The 17,452-nt window shown below is 46.8% G+C and overlaps 1 protein-coding gene across 1 annotated transcript; it reads left to right on the top strand.

The window, feature by feature from the left end:
* The first annotated feature begins 4,920 nt into the window (after positions 1-4,920).
* mtnr1al (melatonin receptor type 1A like) lies at positions 4,921-15,262 on the top strand. The gene is made up of 2 exons (XM_034597220.1): positions 4,921-5,238; positions 14,419-15,262. The coding sequence occupies exons 1-2, from the start codon at positions 4,950-4,952 to the stop codon at positions 15,186-15,188; spliced, it is 1,059 nt and encodes a 352-aa protein (XP_034453111.1). The 5' UTR covers positions 4,921-4,949; the 3' UTR covers positions 15,189-15,262.
* Positions 15,263-17,452: the final 2,190 nt, after the last annotated feature.

The raw sequence follows: 17,452 nt of genomic DNA on the forward strand, positions 1-17,452 counted from the left end.
CATTAGGTTTTTACACCTGAGAAAACACATCGATGGATAAACACAAACACAAACACAACCGAGCAGATCCAACTAACGTAACTGGTTTAATATAAAACACAAGCTCCATTCAAACCCAATATGCATCTCTGATATTGATTAATTAACTTTTAAAATACCAAGAATCATAAATAAGAGTTTGGTTTGAGTGGGATTAACGTCAAACTCTGAAAGGTTCGCTGAGCGAATCTGTTTTGTTTTATACAGAAAAAAAAATCTGCATTTAATTTACTAATTGTGCTATAAAGATAAATGTGCCCTCATTTTAAATTCACTGTTATTATCTGTTTATAATATGTTTACTTCCAACACTGCAGGACACAGATAAATCTGTTTCATTGATTCCAGATCATTTTTCTTCATAAAAAATAGTTTTCTCTATGATCAATGTAGAGCAAAATCCATACTCTCCTAATGCGAGGAGAGATTTCTGCACCTTCTCTACATGAAGCGAACACGGACCATGATGCATTGCACCGACGGGGCCGGTCACATGACGTGTGGAACCTGCTGCAGCCGTTTGTGTGACAACAATCTCAAGTTCATCGCTTCAGCAAACAAAGAATCGTTCTGTGCATCAAAGTCCGACGTGATGAATCCACGTCCAGCACCGTGACTTTCTGCCTCGCTGGATTCTGACTATGTGACTATGTTCATAATAATAACAATAAATCAATAACTAGTGTGTGTTTATGTCGTCTTGTGTGTGTTTTCTTTACCGTTGTGCATGAGAGTGTGCACGTGTCTCTTTGTGTATTCTCGATGCATCAGCGCTCGCATCACAAAACACGCTTCACAGTGTTTGGTCAAACGCCCCCTGGGAGCCCACGAGGGGAAATTGCATACGTAGTGTGAGTAAAGTGTGTGTGTGTGTGTGTGTGTGTGTGTGTGTGTGTGTGTGTGTGGAAGCCGACACACAAACACACACACATTATCCACAGTGGAAACTCGGGCGTTTCAAGCACCAACAAAGTGAATCTCCGATGAGGAAGAGGAGCGAGTATTTGCCGTTTGGATGAAAATCCAAAGACTTTGCGAACGCGGCGTTTGATGTGTAAATGAATGATTCAGTCTTTTTTACTGTACCCTCCCACCCCCACCTTCCTCCCTCCTCTTCCTCCTCTTCCTCCTCTTCCTCCACTTCCTCCTCTTCCTCTTGATGATCTAGATCCATCACCTGCTTCACTCCGGCAGACTCTCACTCTTGTGTTGAACGGATCCAATCGGAGGTAGTTTATAGTTCCTGTGCTTCACGGCTCAGTTCAGCGATTAAACTCCAACAAATCGTGGAATTCTTCATCGGGATGTATTTTCCTCATGTGGATCGAGTTTGTGAACTTTCGCTCTGGGGGTCGTGAACCAGGTTTGTTTGGAATAAACACAAGAAGAAAGTTGTGAGCGAGGATGTGAAGGTTTCACAGATAATCCGAGAAACTCTGAATCCATGAACTTTAAATAAAGACGCTCGACTTGTCTCCACTTCCTCCAACTGATACAAACGCTGCCATCTTGTGCCGAAGACTTCTTTTAAAGCCTCAGTCTGTGAGGTCGCGGTCGGGGGCGGAGCCACGGTAGCGAGGTCTCGCCGATACACTCGCTCGACCAATCGCGAGTCAGTCACAGCTGTCAATCATGATGTTTCACCCACAAACACAGAATGACCTAAAATGACAGCGACCATCTTTGAGAAAATACAATTTGACGTGTTTTTCATTTTCTATTTTGGCCCATGTCCTATCTGCTAACACGGAGGAGACGCGCTTTATGACTTATACTGCAGCCGGCCACCAGGGGGCGATTGAAATGCTTTTGCTTCACTTTGGGGAGCCGTCAAGTCGTCCATCGATACAGCGAAGTGAAGAAATCATCGTTTTATCAGAAGAAGAAGAAGAAACCAGAGAATTTCTAATCCAGGGAGAACTTCCTCTGGATTGTGTAGGGGGCGCTCATGAGCTAGTCTGGAGTGAATGGGGCTCTATGGTGCTGTATAGAAACAAATGGGTTAAAAAAAATCTGCCAATTATCTTTGTTTTTGATAAAAGGGGTAGAAACAATACACATAGTTCCATTAAAATAGATTTGTGACGTTTCCGACTACGTAAAAAATGACGTTACTCCTCATTCGCGGTTTGGTTTCACCACAGCCTGGTTATGAGCGAGCGTGGAAACAGCACCAGGACCAGCAGCTGCCACATTAACCTGATTTATGTTTGGATCCTCCTTTACACTCTGAGCCATCGAGGACGAATGTCCCGTCAATCAGGTTTAAATCCTCGACTGACCAATCAGCACATGCTTCAGCAGAACGTGAGCATGATACAGGAAAGAAAGAAGAAGAAGAAGAAGAAGAAGAAGGGACCAGTGTTAACATATTTGACTTGATCTTCTCGTCTTGAGGTTGATGTGAAGTTATAATTATTTTAGCTCTTTGGCTCCGTTCCCACTGACTCTGCTCTGCAGGTGAATTACAGCCACAGGACTAATTGAAAATGTCTCTGAAGAAATGTAACTTTGCGTCTTTCTCTATTTTCTGAGTCATTTTTGAAAGACCTGGACTTTCCTGTGTTTCCTGAGCAGATTTCAAAAGCCATTTACTCACTGGATGTTTCCCAGCAGACAAATCGATCTGTTCCAACGTCTCAGCTGTGAAACGACTCAACAGTCACTTTAACTTGGTGCCTTTGTATATTTCTAATATCTTAAATCTGATATATCACTAAAAACACAACAATCCTGCAGTGAATTAAATGAAGGTTGATGGAGAGAATGAACGAGCTGGTGCGTAAAGCTTCCTCCTCACGTGCCAGAGGAATATGAAGCGTCTGATGAAGCTGAGGAGACGATGAGAAGCTGAGGAGACGATGAGAAGCTGAGGGAGGAAGATGAATCTGTGGTGGAACCGTGTTCCACACGAGTGGGAAAACCTGGAGGGATGAAAGGATGAAGGGAAAGAAATGGGGACAGAGGAGAAGAAGAGAGTGGAAGGAAGAAAGGAAAGGACAGAGGAGAGGATGTGGAGGAGAGCGCATCACCTGAGGAGAGACAGAGGGAGGAGAGAGAGAGACAGAGGGAGAGAGAGAGAGGGAGGGAGGGAGAGAGAGGGAGGGAGGGAGGGAGGAGAGAAAGATAGAAAGAGAGGGAGGGCGATAGAGAGAGGAGAGAGAGAGGCAGGGAGAGAGAGAGGGAGGAGAGAGAGAGATGGAGAGAGAGAGGGAGGGAGAGAGAGAGGGAGGAGAGAGAGAGATGGAGAGAGAGAGGGAGGGAGAGAGAGAGATGGAGAGAGAGAGGCAGGGAGAGAGAGAGGGAGGAGAGAGAGAGATGGAGAGAGAGAGGGAGGAGAGAGAGAGATGGAGAGAGAGAGAGGGAGGGAGAGAGAGAGGGAGGAGAGAGAGGCAGGGAGAGAGAGAGGGAGGAGAGAGAGAGATGGAGAGAGAGAGGGAGGAGAGAGAGAGATGGAGAGAGAGAGGGAGGGAGAGAGAGGGAAAGAGAGAGAGAGAGAGAGAGACAGAGAGAGAGGGATGGAGAGAGAGAGGGAGGAGAGAGAGAGATGGAGAGAGAGAGGGAGGGAGAGAGAGAGGGAGGAGAGAGAGAGGCAGGGAGAGAGAGAGGGAGGAGAGAGAGAGGCAGGGAGAGAGAGAGGGAGGAGAGAGAGAGATGGAGAGAGAGAGAGATGGAGAGAGAGAGGGAGGGAGAGAGAGAGGGAGGAGAGAGAGGGAGGGAGAGAGAGAGGGAGGAGAGAGAGGCAGGGAGAGAGAGAGGGAGGAGAGAGAGAGGCAGGGAGAGAGAGAGGGAGGAGAGAGAGAGATGGAGAGAGAGAGAGATGGAGAGAGAGAGGGAGGGAGAGAGAGAGGGAGGAGAGAGAGGGAGGGAGAGAGAGAGGGAGGAGAGAGAGGCAGGGAGAGAGAGAGGGAGGAGGGAGAGGGATGAGAGGGAGAGAGAGAGAGGGAGGGATGGATAGAGAGAGAGAGAGGGAGGGAGAGAGAGAGGGAGAGAGAGAGGGAGGGAGAGAGAGATGGAGAGAGAGAGGGAGGAGAGAGAGAGATGGAGAGAGAGAGGGAGGGAGAGAGAGAGGGAGGAGAGAGAGAGATGGAGAGAGAGAGGGAGGAGAGAGAGAGATGGAGAGAGAGAGGGAGGGAGAGAGAGAGGGAGGAGAGAGAGAGGCAGGGAGAGAGAGAGGCAGGGAGAGAGAGAGGGAGGAGAGAGAGAGATGGAGAGAGAGAGAGATGGAGAGAGAGAGGGAGGGAGAGAGAGAGGGAGGAGAGAGAGGGAGGGAGAGAGAGAGGGAGGAGAGAGAGGCAGGGAGAGAGAGAGGGAGGAGGGAGAGGGATGAGAGGGAGAGAGAGAGAGGGAGGGATGGATAGAGAGAGAGAGAGGGAGGGAGAGAGAGAGGGAGGGATGAGAGAGAGAGAGAGAGGGAGGGATGGATAGAGAGAGAGAGGGAGGGAGAGAGAGAGGGATGCTATAAGGCGCGTGAGCCTCCTCCAGACGCGCTCAGACGAAGTGGAGTCTCCTCCTGAATGACCCGGTACCGGTTCAGGCTCCTCTCCGGTCTGAATGGAGCCGGATCCATGAATCAGGGATTTGTGAATGAGAAGCTGCAGCGCGGGAACTTCCCTCCAGCCCAGAGAACAGCGCGTGGCCTCTTTTGAATGGGAACAGACCGGAAACCTCGTGGCACGTGCTCGTGTTTAAACGCGTCTCCGTGCGTCTTTCCGTTGCGCGCGGGAGATGTCTTGATTCCCCCCCCTTGTGTCCGGTGACGGTGAAGCTGCTCGTGTGGACACCGGGACAAACAGAAGACAGAGACACAGACGTGATGTCCGGGTCCGAGACTTGAAGGACGAGTCGCTCCGGTGCCGCGTGGCCACGCGCACAGATCCCCGGTGCGCGCAGTCTGACCGCCGTGCGTAATGCTGAACGGACCGACCCTCCGCGACCCGATGCGACTCGTGGACCCGAGGCACCTCCCGCAACTGATGTCCCTGGAGGACCATGAGCCCACCATGGTGGGGGGGACCCTGGGGCCGCGCAACTCCACCCCGCTGGGGGAGGAGGGGGCCCCGGGCCCGCAGCAGCAGGCCTTCCCCTGGGCGGTGACCCTGCTGGCCGGAGTCCTGATCACTACCATCGTGGTGGATGTGATCGGGAACCTGCTGGTCATCGTGTCCGTGTTCAGGAACAAGAAGCTCAGGAAAGCAGGTAGAAGCTGCTGCTGCTCCCTTACAGGCTGATGGTTCCATGTTATATATATGTATTATTATTATGTCCATTATTACGTTTATTACCAGTGAGTTAGTTTCATTTACATTTTTCACTTAAAATTTTGGTTTTAGTTTTTTTTTACTCTTTGCATGTTCATATATATTTAACATAATTTCAACAATATTCCAATAGTTTCATCTTAAAACAAAGTGTAAGAACTTGAGTGTAAAACATTTAATACATTTTTATACATTTATCAAATAAACTAGCACAAGAAATGTGGGATTTTATTCAGAAATATTAAAATGTCACTTTAAACTCTAGAGTGAAATAGAAAGTATTATTATTGGAAGACACAGTTTACACCATGATACACTGCACCTGCATTACTGTTGTTCAGAGGGTAGAGCGCACTAACCAGAGGGTCGGTGGTTTGATTCCCGGGATTCCTGTGTGAGTGATGATGGAGAAATTGCTGAACATAGATGCACAGTGTGAATGTGTGTGAACGTGTGTGAACGTGTGTGAACGTGTGTGCACGTGTGTGCACGTGTGTGAACGTGTGTGCACGTGTGTGAACGTGTGTGCACGTGTGTGAACGTGAGTCAGTAGCTGCTGCACCTGTTCCCTGATGATGAAGTGATGTGATCTGAAGTTTTCTGCTCAGGCTGAAACGATCAAAAGAACAAATGTTGCTTCTGTAACTTTCTCCATCTTTGCGTTTGTCTCCCTCCGTCACACGAGCGACTTCACCAGATTGCTGCTCAGTGTGTGAGTCGAGGACACTGAGACGTTCAGCTGCTGCAGGCGACCGGACGCCCGGCGCTCGTTTGGCGTGTTGTGTTTTGTAGAAGCTCTGACAGGAGATCTGTCAGCGTTAGCGTCTGACACCGGTGACGCTGACGCTCCAGACGGTCGGAGCAGCTCTGCAGCTGCAGACTGGGAGATTTGCCACGTTGGCTCTCGGTCAAGGACTTTTGGAAACTAAAATCAGTGAAGCCCCAGTCGGACGCTCCCTGGAATCGATGTGTGAGTCTGATTGAAGCCTCAGGCTGAAGAGCGCCGCTGGGCATCAATAACCTCAGGACGCCTCAAACACAGAGTGGGAATCAATCCAGGCTCCTAATTGTTACATCTCACTCAGCAGCATGTTCCCACCGAGTCGCTCCTCGAAGTAGAGATCACAGTAAAAGCTCAGAGTGAGGACTCGTACAACAGTGTATGAATATTGACGGCTTGTTTTGCCTTTTACAGTTTAATGGAGCAGTGAAGCCGAACGTCCTGTGAAGCGTCAACGTGAACAGTCCTGGCAGGAAATCAATTGACGGATGATAGCACCACCATGGACATCCATCCATCCATCCATCCATCCATCCATCCATCCATCCATCCATCCATTATCTTTACCACTTATCCAAGGGGTCTGGATCAGATCCCAGCCGACAGCGCCCGGTCACACTCAAGGTCAATTTAGAGTCTCAGTGTAACCGAACCCTGCTCTGTACGACGAGGTCTGGAACTCGTCGGCACTTTCTCCACGTCTCCACCTCCTCATTCATCTGATCTCCCTCCCTCTTCTCTCTTCTCTCCCTCTCTTCCTCCCTTGTTTCCAGTTACCCCATCTTCCCAACTCCTGTCTCACTTCATCTCCTGCCTCTCCACTCCCTCCCCTCTCCTGCCTCCCTTGTCCTTTCCACCTGATTCATTGCCTTCAGACTCCTTCTCCTCACCTTTTCTCTGCTCTCCTTTGATTACTCTTCTCTCTCCCCCTCCTCGGCCCTGTCAGGTGTCTCCTCTCTCCCCATTTCCTCCCCTCGGTTCCCCTTTCTTCCATCTACCTCTTCTCCTGCCGCTGAATTCTCCTGCCTTCCTCTCCTGCCTTCCTCTCCTGCCTTCCTCTCCTGCCTTCCTCTCCTGCCTTCCTCTCCTGCCTTCCTCTCCCCTGTTTTCCTGTGCGCCCACTCATCCATCCGTCACCTGTCTCCATCTGCCCCGTCAGCAACACATCTCCTGAACAACATTAAAGTCCCGTCACGTCAGTGTGAGCGGATCTGCTGGAAAGCTCGTTTATTTATAATCTGCTCAGTGCGCCTGCAGCAAAAAACACCTGTAAACACAACTGTGTCTATATGTTCTGTCTCTACTCTGTCGTATGGAAACATTCACCTGAACATCAGACTTCCGTCTCATGTTCAAACACGTTGTCTTTGCTGTTTGTGTCTTTTCATGCACTGGAAACACTTTCTACATCTGTTTCCATCTGTTTCACCCTTGAACTGAAGGCACCGCTATTTTTTTCTAAGTCAATAAACTATAATAAATGATAAAAGCACTGACATCGTGTTCTAAATTTTTAAAAGAACAATCTGACATGTTTTTCCACCAAATTTTGCTAAATAAACACAAAACATATTGATCCAAGAGGTTTATTAATATAGGAACATGAACGAAATTCACTGAACGTAACAAAAGTTAAATGATCGTGAAGCAGAGAGTTCTTGGCTTAATGCTGCAAACAGAAATCATGTTTTAACTATTTATTGTAGATGGATTTGAATGCAAACAACAATCTCCCACAGCCAGTTTTTAATTCGGTTCGACGTCGGGCTCCCCAGGTTCCATGAAACGCTCTCGGCTGGTGCAGTTGTTATGGGTTCGAACCCCTCAGCCCCCGACTCCCTCCCACGGCCCACACACATGCAGAGTCGGGTTAATTGGAGTGAAATTGTCTTTGTATGTGATTCACTTGAGACCAGTGTGGGATGAACTCTGCTTCTCTCCCCATCAGCTGGGATTCACATTGTATTTGTATCACAACAGACATTAACTCAAGGCCCTTTCTATGCAAGGTTGAGCAGCACAACAGTTCCCACAGCGAGCGAGAGAGAAACACTCCAGAAGATGGATGGATTATTAAAACCTGCATTGTTCACATCCGATGTTTGCAAAGCTGCAGTTTCCTTCCAATGCAAATGACTGCCACTAACAGACATGGACCCACTCGTCTCAACATGGCTCCATAGTTCTAAACGTTTCCTCTCGGTTCCAGACTTTGGTTGAGAAATGGTTCCTGGTCCGATTCATCAGCTGAACGTCAAACACGTCTCTGTGATAAATGTCACCACAGATGGAGTCGGGTTGGTTTTAAGGGTCGGGGGGGACGCGAGGTGGCAGATGGCTGCTCTCTGGGTTCTGTACTGAGCCGGTCCGACAGCTGGAGACGAGCAGGAGACGGAGGAGGCTCTGAAATGCCGCCCGCTGAGGGGATTTACACGTGAAATAAGCCCGTGATTCTTCTCTGACCTTCAGTCTCATCGCAACATCTCCGGACGCAGCCGAGCTCACCGAGGAACTCCGATGAATCTCAACGAGCCCGAAGCTCTCAACTAACTAAACTTATTATGTTGATGAGTGAACTCTCGGCAGAAGGTCGCAGCGACTTTCACCCAGTTGGCCTCAGTTTGTGACGAGCAGATTATCAAACTTTATAGAGAAGCTGCGATCAAAGACAACTGTTCTTTTGATAACATCTGCTTTTGATAGAACAGAAACAGATGTTTTGGACGAGGAGTGATTTTACTAAACAAAATTAAACTATTTACAACTTAAACACGTCATTTTGATCAAAATCATTAGATTTATTGAAACTAACTCAAAATGATAGAAAACAATTATCACTTATGCGAACTAAAGCAATGACGTTACATGGAAATTGAATCTGTCATTAAAATACAAGTCCCCATTTTAGGAATCATTTTCTTGTGTTTACATCGATGCGTCTGTAATTATAATCCAGTACTTTAACTTTTGGTTCTTCCAGTACATTCTGCTGCTGTTATATTTGAACTTGTGGTTGTTTTATTGTTTTTATTTTCTGTTTCACTGTTTGAATCCACGGTCACTTCATCTCAAGCTGCTGTTGTTGTCGCTGCCACGTTTTCAAACCGACCACCTTCCCCCTCTGAGGCTGAACAGATTAGTTTCCTCTTCGTCCAACACACGATCTCAGTTCACCAGAAAAACAGGGGGAAGTTTTGTAATTGTGTCTTTTGTGTTGTGTATGAAATTCATTGTGAGGGAAACTCTTGTTTGGGCTGTTGAGCCACAGAGAAATGGGTCGACAGTGGAACAGATGCAGTTTGTGGAGGCTGCAGCTTTTTCACTCTACTATTGTTTGTTGTCATAAATTGATTCATATATTTGTCTCAGTGGAAGACGGCTGAGTTCATTTTGTGCTGAATGGATCCTGCTTGTTAACCCCAGGTTCTAAGGGAACATGTGGAGTAATGTAATGTGTTGTAATGCCCCCCCCCATCATCAGCCCTTCACAGCTCCGGCAGCGGGTGACTGCGCTGCCGGAGCTGTGTCGCTATAGAAACAGATAATGCACCTTTTGAAAATTGGCCATTTACTCTGACAAAGTAATTTTCAACGTCTTTAAAGGACAATTACGTGTCACAGAGGGACGACGCTGCTGCTGCCACTCCGAGCAAACACGGCACGACATGATTCCACCGAGTTCACGACGAGGAGCGAATAATGTGCTTCATGAATAGTGTGCACGGAGCAGCGCTGCGCTCTTTGCAGAAACATCACAGAACCCGAAGGATTTGGATGAATCTGGGTCAAGTTTGAAGTTATTTGAAGTTTGCACTTCAAGTCTTCACTATAATGCACGTGACTCATATTCAATAGAAGAAGATTCTGGTTCAAGATTTAACACATTATTTTCATTCTAAACTTGAGCGTCTGTGGTGCATCCTGACATTTGGACCACAGGGTCAGAGTTCTGCAGAGTTCTGTGCACAGTGAGTGAGTCTGGTAAATGTTCGTGGGTCAGAGGATTTGATGTTTGGTGACTGGAAGCAGGATGTTGTCCTGAACCTCTGGACGGAATATGAAACCAGCGGAGGGGAAACTTTCTGGCTGCACTGTTTTAATAAGAAAGTGAAAGTGTGTGTCAGGTAGCTGAGCTCCCAGGGGGGGGGGGGGGGGAACCTGGTGAACCATGGACGTACTGACAATGAGGCAGAGTGGTGTGTGTGTGTGTGTGTGTGTGTGTGTGTGTGTGCTGTTGACAGTGGACACACGTTACTTCATATCTCTGAGGTTGGAGGGAAATGCATGTGCCTCACTTGCTCTTATGGACGCACAGCAGGATGCTTCTTTATAACTTTATACTCCCAGGATAACTTTATAACAATCAGTAAAAGTTCCTGATCCTCAGCGAGCAGAGGTGAGACGTGAGAACAGGAGGCAGGAAGCTCAACGGCCCAGTGAACATCAGCTGTGCTCCTCCTCAGCGTCAGACATGAAGTCACAGCCTCTGCTTTCCCTCTGACTTCCTGTCTGACGAGTCTGACCCGATCCCGAGCACCTGCCCGACCTCGTGCTGCGCACATCTGGGCCCGGGGATCCAGATGATCCAGAGGAGCTGCCACAGCGCCGTGATTTATTTTGTCTAATTTCCTTTAACTGCTCGGACACTTCATCATTCGCTCTGATTCTCTGTGTTTGTGTCGGAAGAGGACACGTCTGCCGCTGCTGGAGGAAAACAAACCCTCGTCTTTAACCTCACAGCCGGAGATCCTCGCTCAGGAATAAGAGAAATCTCAGCTGTCCTTGTTTTTCATCGTGGGAGTGAAATGTGAAATTTCCGGTTCATTGCACTGCAGCCTCAAAAACTCACCTCCTGCAGGTTTGAGAGGAAGCTGCATAATATAACCTGAGGTTGTTGTGAAACGTCAACGTGACCTGCCGGCGGCTGAAAACATGACCTCCTTGGTGGAGGCAGTGATATCTGGTTATCTTACAGGCCTGAAAGTAAAATCAGCCCAGAACCTGATCCTCAAGTCCGAAGTTTATCAACTATCATCACACGTTTCTTTACAACGTTCCAGTATGAGCCAGAAATGTCAGTAAAGGTTGAGTGAGACAGAAAAATGGCCTCTGAAACTCAATGGTTTCTGTCTCTGTTTGCTGTCGTACGTGAAGGAGGTTCGAGCAGCAGCTGTCGGAGCTGACGTCAGGAGTGAGGGGACGGAGGAGAAGACTCTGCAGGCGTCTTCCTGTGTGTCTGTGTGTGTGTGTGTGTGTGTGTGTGTGTGTCTGTCTGTCTGTGTGTGTGTGTGTGTGTGTGTGTGTGTGTGTGTGTGTGTGTGTGTGTGTGTGCAGCAGCAGCTGAAGACCATCAGGCTGCAGGAGGTTCACGAGGCTCACGCGGCTGCTCCTCCTCCAGCAGATCACGCTATTAGGTTTTAGATCCGCTGCATTAATTTGCACCTTAATGTGTAAAAACCGACGCCTTTGAAAAGATCACAGGAGTCTGATGGAAATCTCTGCTCGTTAATTCATCGTGTTTCTTAATGAACAGGCTCGTTAGCTCAGCAGGTCGGGTTCAATTCATCATTACACCTGACTCTCTGTTCGGAATATTTCGAGATGAAGTTGTAGAATTAATTGAGAAATTAATTTTATGACGTCATTTTTGTAATATTACGACTTTATTCTCAATTTCTTTTCTTCAGCTTGGTCCTGATACTGTAACGTTCCTTCACATCCTGGCATTTAAAGGAACATTTACACATTTTAAATATGTAACGAGGCCGCAATACTTTTATCTGAAGCATGAAGCTATGAATTAATCAACGGGTATAAATGGTTCTAGTGAGATCAACCCTGGCAGCTTTAATGTCTCCCTCAGTCACTGAACTGCTCAGGGAATTGAACCTCTAACCCTTGGCACCGTTTCTCTTCCTGGCTCATTAACACGTGGCTCCGGCTGACACGCGAGGAGCCATATTGTCGGGAGTATAGTTGCAAACGCAGTAATAAAGACAGAAGCACGGACTAATGCATATTGACAAGTCCCCCGTCTCTGCGCCCCGAGCCACAGCTCTTCTCTAACCAGCTTCTGGGACGTGCAGGAGACAAAGACCCGTCGTCCAGAATGTTAACCACGAGGCCCTTTCGCAATGAAGACAGAGTGGGGGGGGAGGGGGGTGATAAAGGCTGAAGCAGGTAGAACGAGGTGTTGTTAAACGAGCGCTCCCGGCACGAGGAGCCACGTGGGCCAATAAAAAGCTCCAAGCTAAACGTGCCAATTACAGCAGCTGCAGAGACGCACCTCTCGATCAGCGGAGCGTTTCAGGCTGACAAGCGTCGAGTGGACGTTCAGGTTCAGTTAGTGACGACCGGAGCGTCGGCTGGAGCCTCGTGTGAAGGTGAAGGTCGGACGACGCCTGTTCTGTGTGGTCGTCTGTGAGGGAGGATGTCGAGGTGGCAGGGACACGATAAAGTGACACGTGGGAGATAAAGAAACAGGTCACAGAGAAATAACATTCATCTCTAATGGTTTCCAGGATCTGCAGGGAGCTCTGGTTTTATCACGATTCATAAAAACTGAACTAAAAAGGTGATTTATTACAAAAAATAGGAGTTTATGAGCTCAACAAAGAGGATTGTACACAAGAGGATTCACGTTACTTCATAAATCCCTCAGAGAGCTCAGACCTCCACCGAGTCCAAACAGTCTCCTGATGAAACCACGTTTAAATTCACAAGATCCATTTGGAATCTGCACCAAATCACACACACACTCGTAAATATCAGATTTTTCAAGATCCACGAATTATTCTCTGAGAAATCAACAAAAATATTTCCACTCTCTGGTCCAGGATCCACAGGATCTTCTTCTCGTGACGTCTCACCCCGACACAACATTTCATGGAAACCAGTCGAGTAGTTTTTGTGTAATCCTGCAAACAAACAAACACAAATGAAAACACAACCTCATTAGCTGAGGTAATAAAACCTCACTGACACAGAAACACATCCACAGATTCAATGCAGTGTCATTCAATAATATTATCTCATCTTTAACTAAAGAATACATCAGTGTATATTTAAGTCACTGTGATGAGTGCGTTGATGCAACACGAGTATTTCTCTTTACAGTAAATAAACAAAACCCTTCCAGCGACACACGTTGTCATGACAGCAGCAGAAACAACAAATGATTTTAATCTAAATGCAAAACGAACATATGACCTGTGTCATTTCTGGATCAATGCAAAAGCAAATTTATGTTTGCTGCCCTTCTTCTGGTTCATGTGAGTGGAAACCGAGGAGAAGAAAAGACGATCACACAAAGAACTCACAACGCTGACGAAAGAAAAACACTGGATTGGAAACTGAGTAAATGGTTTAAACGCTGAAGAGTAAATACATGTGAGATAGAAACTCGTACAAACGCTGCACAGAAGCAGGACAGTTTCATTGAGAGGAACTTTGTGCGACATCGAGAAAATTGAAACGCAGCTCGGTTCAGTTACAGGTAAAAAAGAGAAACTCCTGAATCAGCAAACACAAACTTTATTTCCCCAAGTGGGAGACCTTTGTATTTCACCTGCAAAACGTATATTCTATTAAAATTACATTCGTAAAGTCACCTGTTAAAGATGCTACATGAAGCACAATAGAAATACAACAGTACAGAGAAGACACGTAAAACAGTTAAAGGGTCATTTAGGGGTCAAAGAGTCATTTACGTACAACCGTCACTGTCCACGTTGTTCAATGCCTCCTTCACACCGGCTGTGTCTCAATTCCCCGGCTGCATCGACCACGTCAGCCGAACTGAAACGAGACGGTCTGGTCCTCAGCTCCAAGTTACAGCTGTTGTCTGCCATAAAAACCAGTGTTTACTGCCTGTGGAACAACAGTACTCCATCAGTGTGAACTCTCTTTGTGTTCGGACAAAGTGTGTGTGTGTGTGTGTGTGTGTACAGGAGTGGGACGGTTGTGTTCATTACCCTCTAACGATGCTGGAGGCATAAAAAGTGTCGGTGAGGAGGTTTAATGATCCAGATGCTGTTGAAGTGAAGTCGGAGGAGAATGTACGTTTGGTTTTATGGTTTTGTTTTCTGCTTCTCTTCACCTGCTTCCTGTTTGTGTTCAGTCGTTCTGACTCAGTGTTTTGTTTTTGTCTGTGTTTTGCAGATTTTTGTTGTTGTGCTGGTTTTTACGATCCGTCTCCCTCTCTCTTGTAAAGATGTCAGAAAACACTGTTCTGCTCTGATTTCTACCCAAATCCTCTCAAACACATTCTGCTTCATATTTCCAATATGAAGCAGAATCATTTCTTCTTACTCACGTCTTCCTCTTCTCGCTCCACAGGAAACGCCTTCGTGGTGAGCCTGGCCCTCGCCGACCTGGTGGTCGCCATCTATCCCTACCCGCTGGTCCTGACCGCCATCTTCCACGACGGCTGGATCGCCGGCTACATCCACTGTCAGATCAGCGGCTTCCTCATGGGCCTCAGCGTCATCGGCTCCATCTTCAACATCACCGGCATCGCCATCAACCGCTACTGCTACATCTGCCACAGCCTGAAGTACGACAAGCTCTTCTCCAACAGCAACACCATGTGCTACGTGGTGCTCGTCTGGGCGCTCACCATCCTCGCCATCGTGCCCAACTGGTTTGTGGAGTCCCTGCAGTACGACCCCCGGGTGTACTCCTGCACCTTCGCCCAGTCGGTCAGCTCGCTCTACACCATCACGGTGGTCGTGGTGCACTTCATCCTGCCGATCGGCATCGTCACCTACTGCTACCTGCGGATCTGGATCCTGGTCATCCAGGTGAGGCGGAGGGTCAAGCCGGACTCTCGACCCAAAATCAAGCCGCACGACCTCCGCAACTTCCTCACCATGTTCGTGGTGTTCGTGCTCTTCGCGGTCTGCTGGGCGCCGCTGAACCTGATCGGCCTGGCGGTGGCGCTGGACTCCCGGTTGGGCCAGGCCATACCGGAGTGGCTGTTCACGGCCAGCTACTTCATGGCGTACTTCAACAGCTGCCTCAACGCCGTCGTCTACGGCGCCCTGAACCACAACTTCAGGAAGGAGTACAAGAGGATCGTCCTGATCGTCTTCAAACTTCACTGCTGAGACGAGCGGCCACGAGGGGGCGCTTGTTTTTAACTTTTACAACGAGAAGAGGCTGAGAGACGGCCTTCACAAAGAGGAAAACATCTGTAATGAAAAGGAAATAAAACAAATACAGTTAGAGAGAAAACAGCTGGAGGAGGAGAGGAGGTGAGAAGTGAGATAAGCGACTCAGTGACGACTTCAGGGAAACTGAGAGACTCAGAGAGAGGAAACAGGAAGGAAGTAACTTAGTAACGTGTTTTATCACGACTCCGACAAAGTCTTGACTTAGTGTTTGAATTCAAATCAAAGTTGTGAGACATGTTTTTATCCGTGTTGGATTATGAATGTTGGATCATCCAATCAACTTCTTCCCCCTGATTCCTTCTGATGCACGAACTGAAACTTCAAGACACAAAAACTGTGATTTTGACTTTCAGGGTGTTTTCACACCTGAAGTCTTTAGAGCATCGAGGAGGCTGAGAGTTAGTTCTGGTTGAATACAATAATTATTTAAGTATTTAAAACGATATGAGTTTGTGAGTGACCCTGAGATCTCAACACACTGCAGGTAAAGACAAGCAAATACATGCAACACAACCAAACTGCAACTAATCACTTTGCTCATTTTCTAAAACCACAGACAAGTTGCCGACTTCATCATTTAAACACGTCTCATCACTTTGTTTCTCCTGGAAACACTTCTGTTGTCGTTTCTGTCACGTGCATCATGTTTCTGTATTGAATTAATTATGAGCCAGTGTTTTGTCTACTTGCATGTGGAATCTGCACTGAGTTGACGTCTCAGGGCCACCGTAGTTTTTAAAGAAGGAGCCAAACTCTCCGTGGAACAAAGGAAGAAAACGACAGAGGAGAAAAGACATGTTGCTGAACCAGAGCCACAAATATGATTTTTATTTGACTCAGCAAAATCAAAACATGTAATCTGGACTTTGACTTTGACTTGGACCTGAACGCATCATTTTCAAACCTGCACAGAGTTTGTTTTGTCCACGCCTGACATCCTGGACGTCACATGCACATCCCTGCATCTCTCTCGCCTCAGTTTAGATTAAACGACAACAGCTCCTGTGAAACGTCTCCACAGCACTTTAACCAAAACGGAAGTGTGCTCAGTTTCATCTGATCTGGGTCAGAGAAAGAAATTACAAGCAGTCGGGTGAGAAGTTAAATCTCTGGAGGTCGACCGGTCGTTAAATGAGTCTTTAAAGATGAGATGAGCTCCACACACAGAACAAGGATCTGAGACGCAGGTGTATCTGTAAAAGTGGACATGTTCTGATCCCGTGTGTTACTTCTGTCACGTGTTGTGTTGCCTAAACAACACGGGACACACGCGTCACCTGGAGGCTGCGTTCACACCGACAGCAGCACCGTCACAGACAGAATCCACCGTGGGTCTTTTTTCCTTCGTTCGCCTCGAAGCTGCAGCGGCTGATTCACCAGCTCATCCTCATGTCTCGTAACGAAGCCATGTCCTCGATGCATCTACCTCACAATCCTCCTCCAGGTCGTGTTGTGTCTGTCAGTCACTGGACTTCAGCTGTGAGCTTTGAGAAGGAAACAGATGACAACAGGGTCTGTTAGAGCGCGATGACATTTTAATATCACGCAGATACACACATCGTGTCCTGAGAGCGACACAAACATCCGTCCAAACGCACAACACAGGTCAGTTCTAACAGAAAACTCTCAGATCTCAGGTTCTTCTGCCGTCGAGCACGCTGCACATTTTATAACAAACACCGTTCTGTAAAGACAGATGTCTAAATACAAGATTGTGGATCAATACATTATTTATATTAATGTATAATAACATGAGTTTATGGTATTATTAATATATAATAAATACTTTTGTCATTTCGAATGTATTAGTTTCAACTTAATTAGTTCATATTGGTCTGAATGAAGTTGGGTTGTAGACAGTTTTCATCTCTTTTAGAAATGTGTCAGGTCCGTAGATGTAAATGAAGATGAAGAGAAGCAGCTCCTCTTCCTCCCTCTAACCAGAAATATATTCTATATCATCAATGAACTAATTAAAACCAAACTTATGAAATAATAATAATAATAATAATAATAGTAGTACATTTATTTAAACCAGCACCTTTCATACATCAAATGCAGCTTAAAGTGCTTTACAAAAAAATAAAAGACTTGAAATAAGAGATCAATAAAAACACGTTAGCAATAAAACATAAACAACATAAAACCAGCAAAAGGTATAAAAAGGAGTAAAGAAAATTCAGAAACATGTAAACTTG

Source organism: Hippoglossus hippoglossus, chromosome 10, assembly GCF_009819705.1.
Source record: "Hippoglossus hippoglossus isolate fHipHip1 chromosome 10, fHipHip1.pri, whole genome shotgun sequence".
Classification (NCBI taxonomy): Eukaryota; Metazoa; Chordata; class Actinopteri; order Pleuronectiformes; family Pleuronectidae; genus Hippoglossus; species Hippoglossus hippoglossus.

Excerpts from the sequence above, each read along its gene's own strand:
- mtnr1al (XM_034597220.1), top strand. The coding sequence starts at position 4,950 with ATGCTGAACGGACCGACCCTCCGCGACCCGATGCGACTCGTGGACCCG. Across the intron at positions 5,239-14,418 it reads CAAGAAGCTCAGGAAAGCAG|GAAACGCCTTCGTGGTGAGC; the intron begins GTAGAAGCTGCT and ends CTCGCTCCACAG.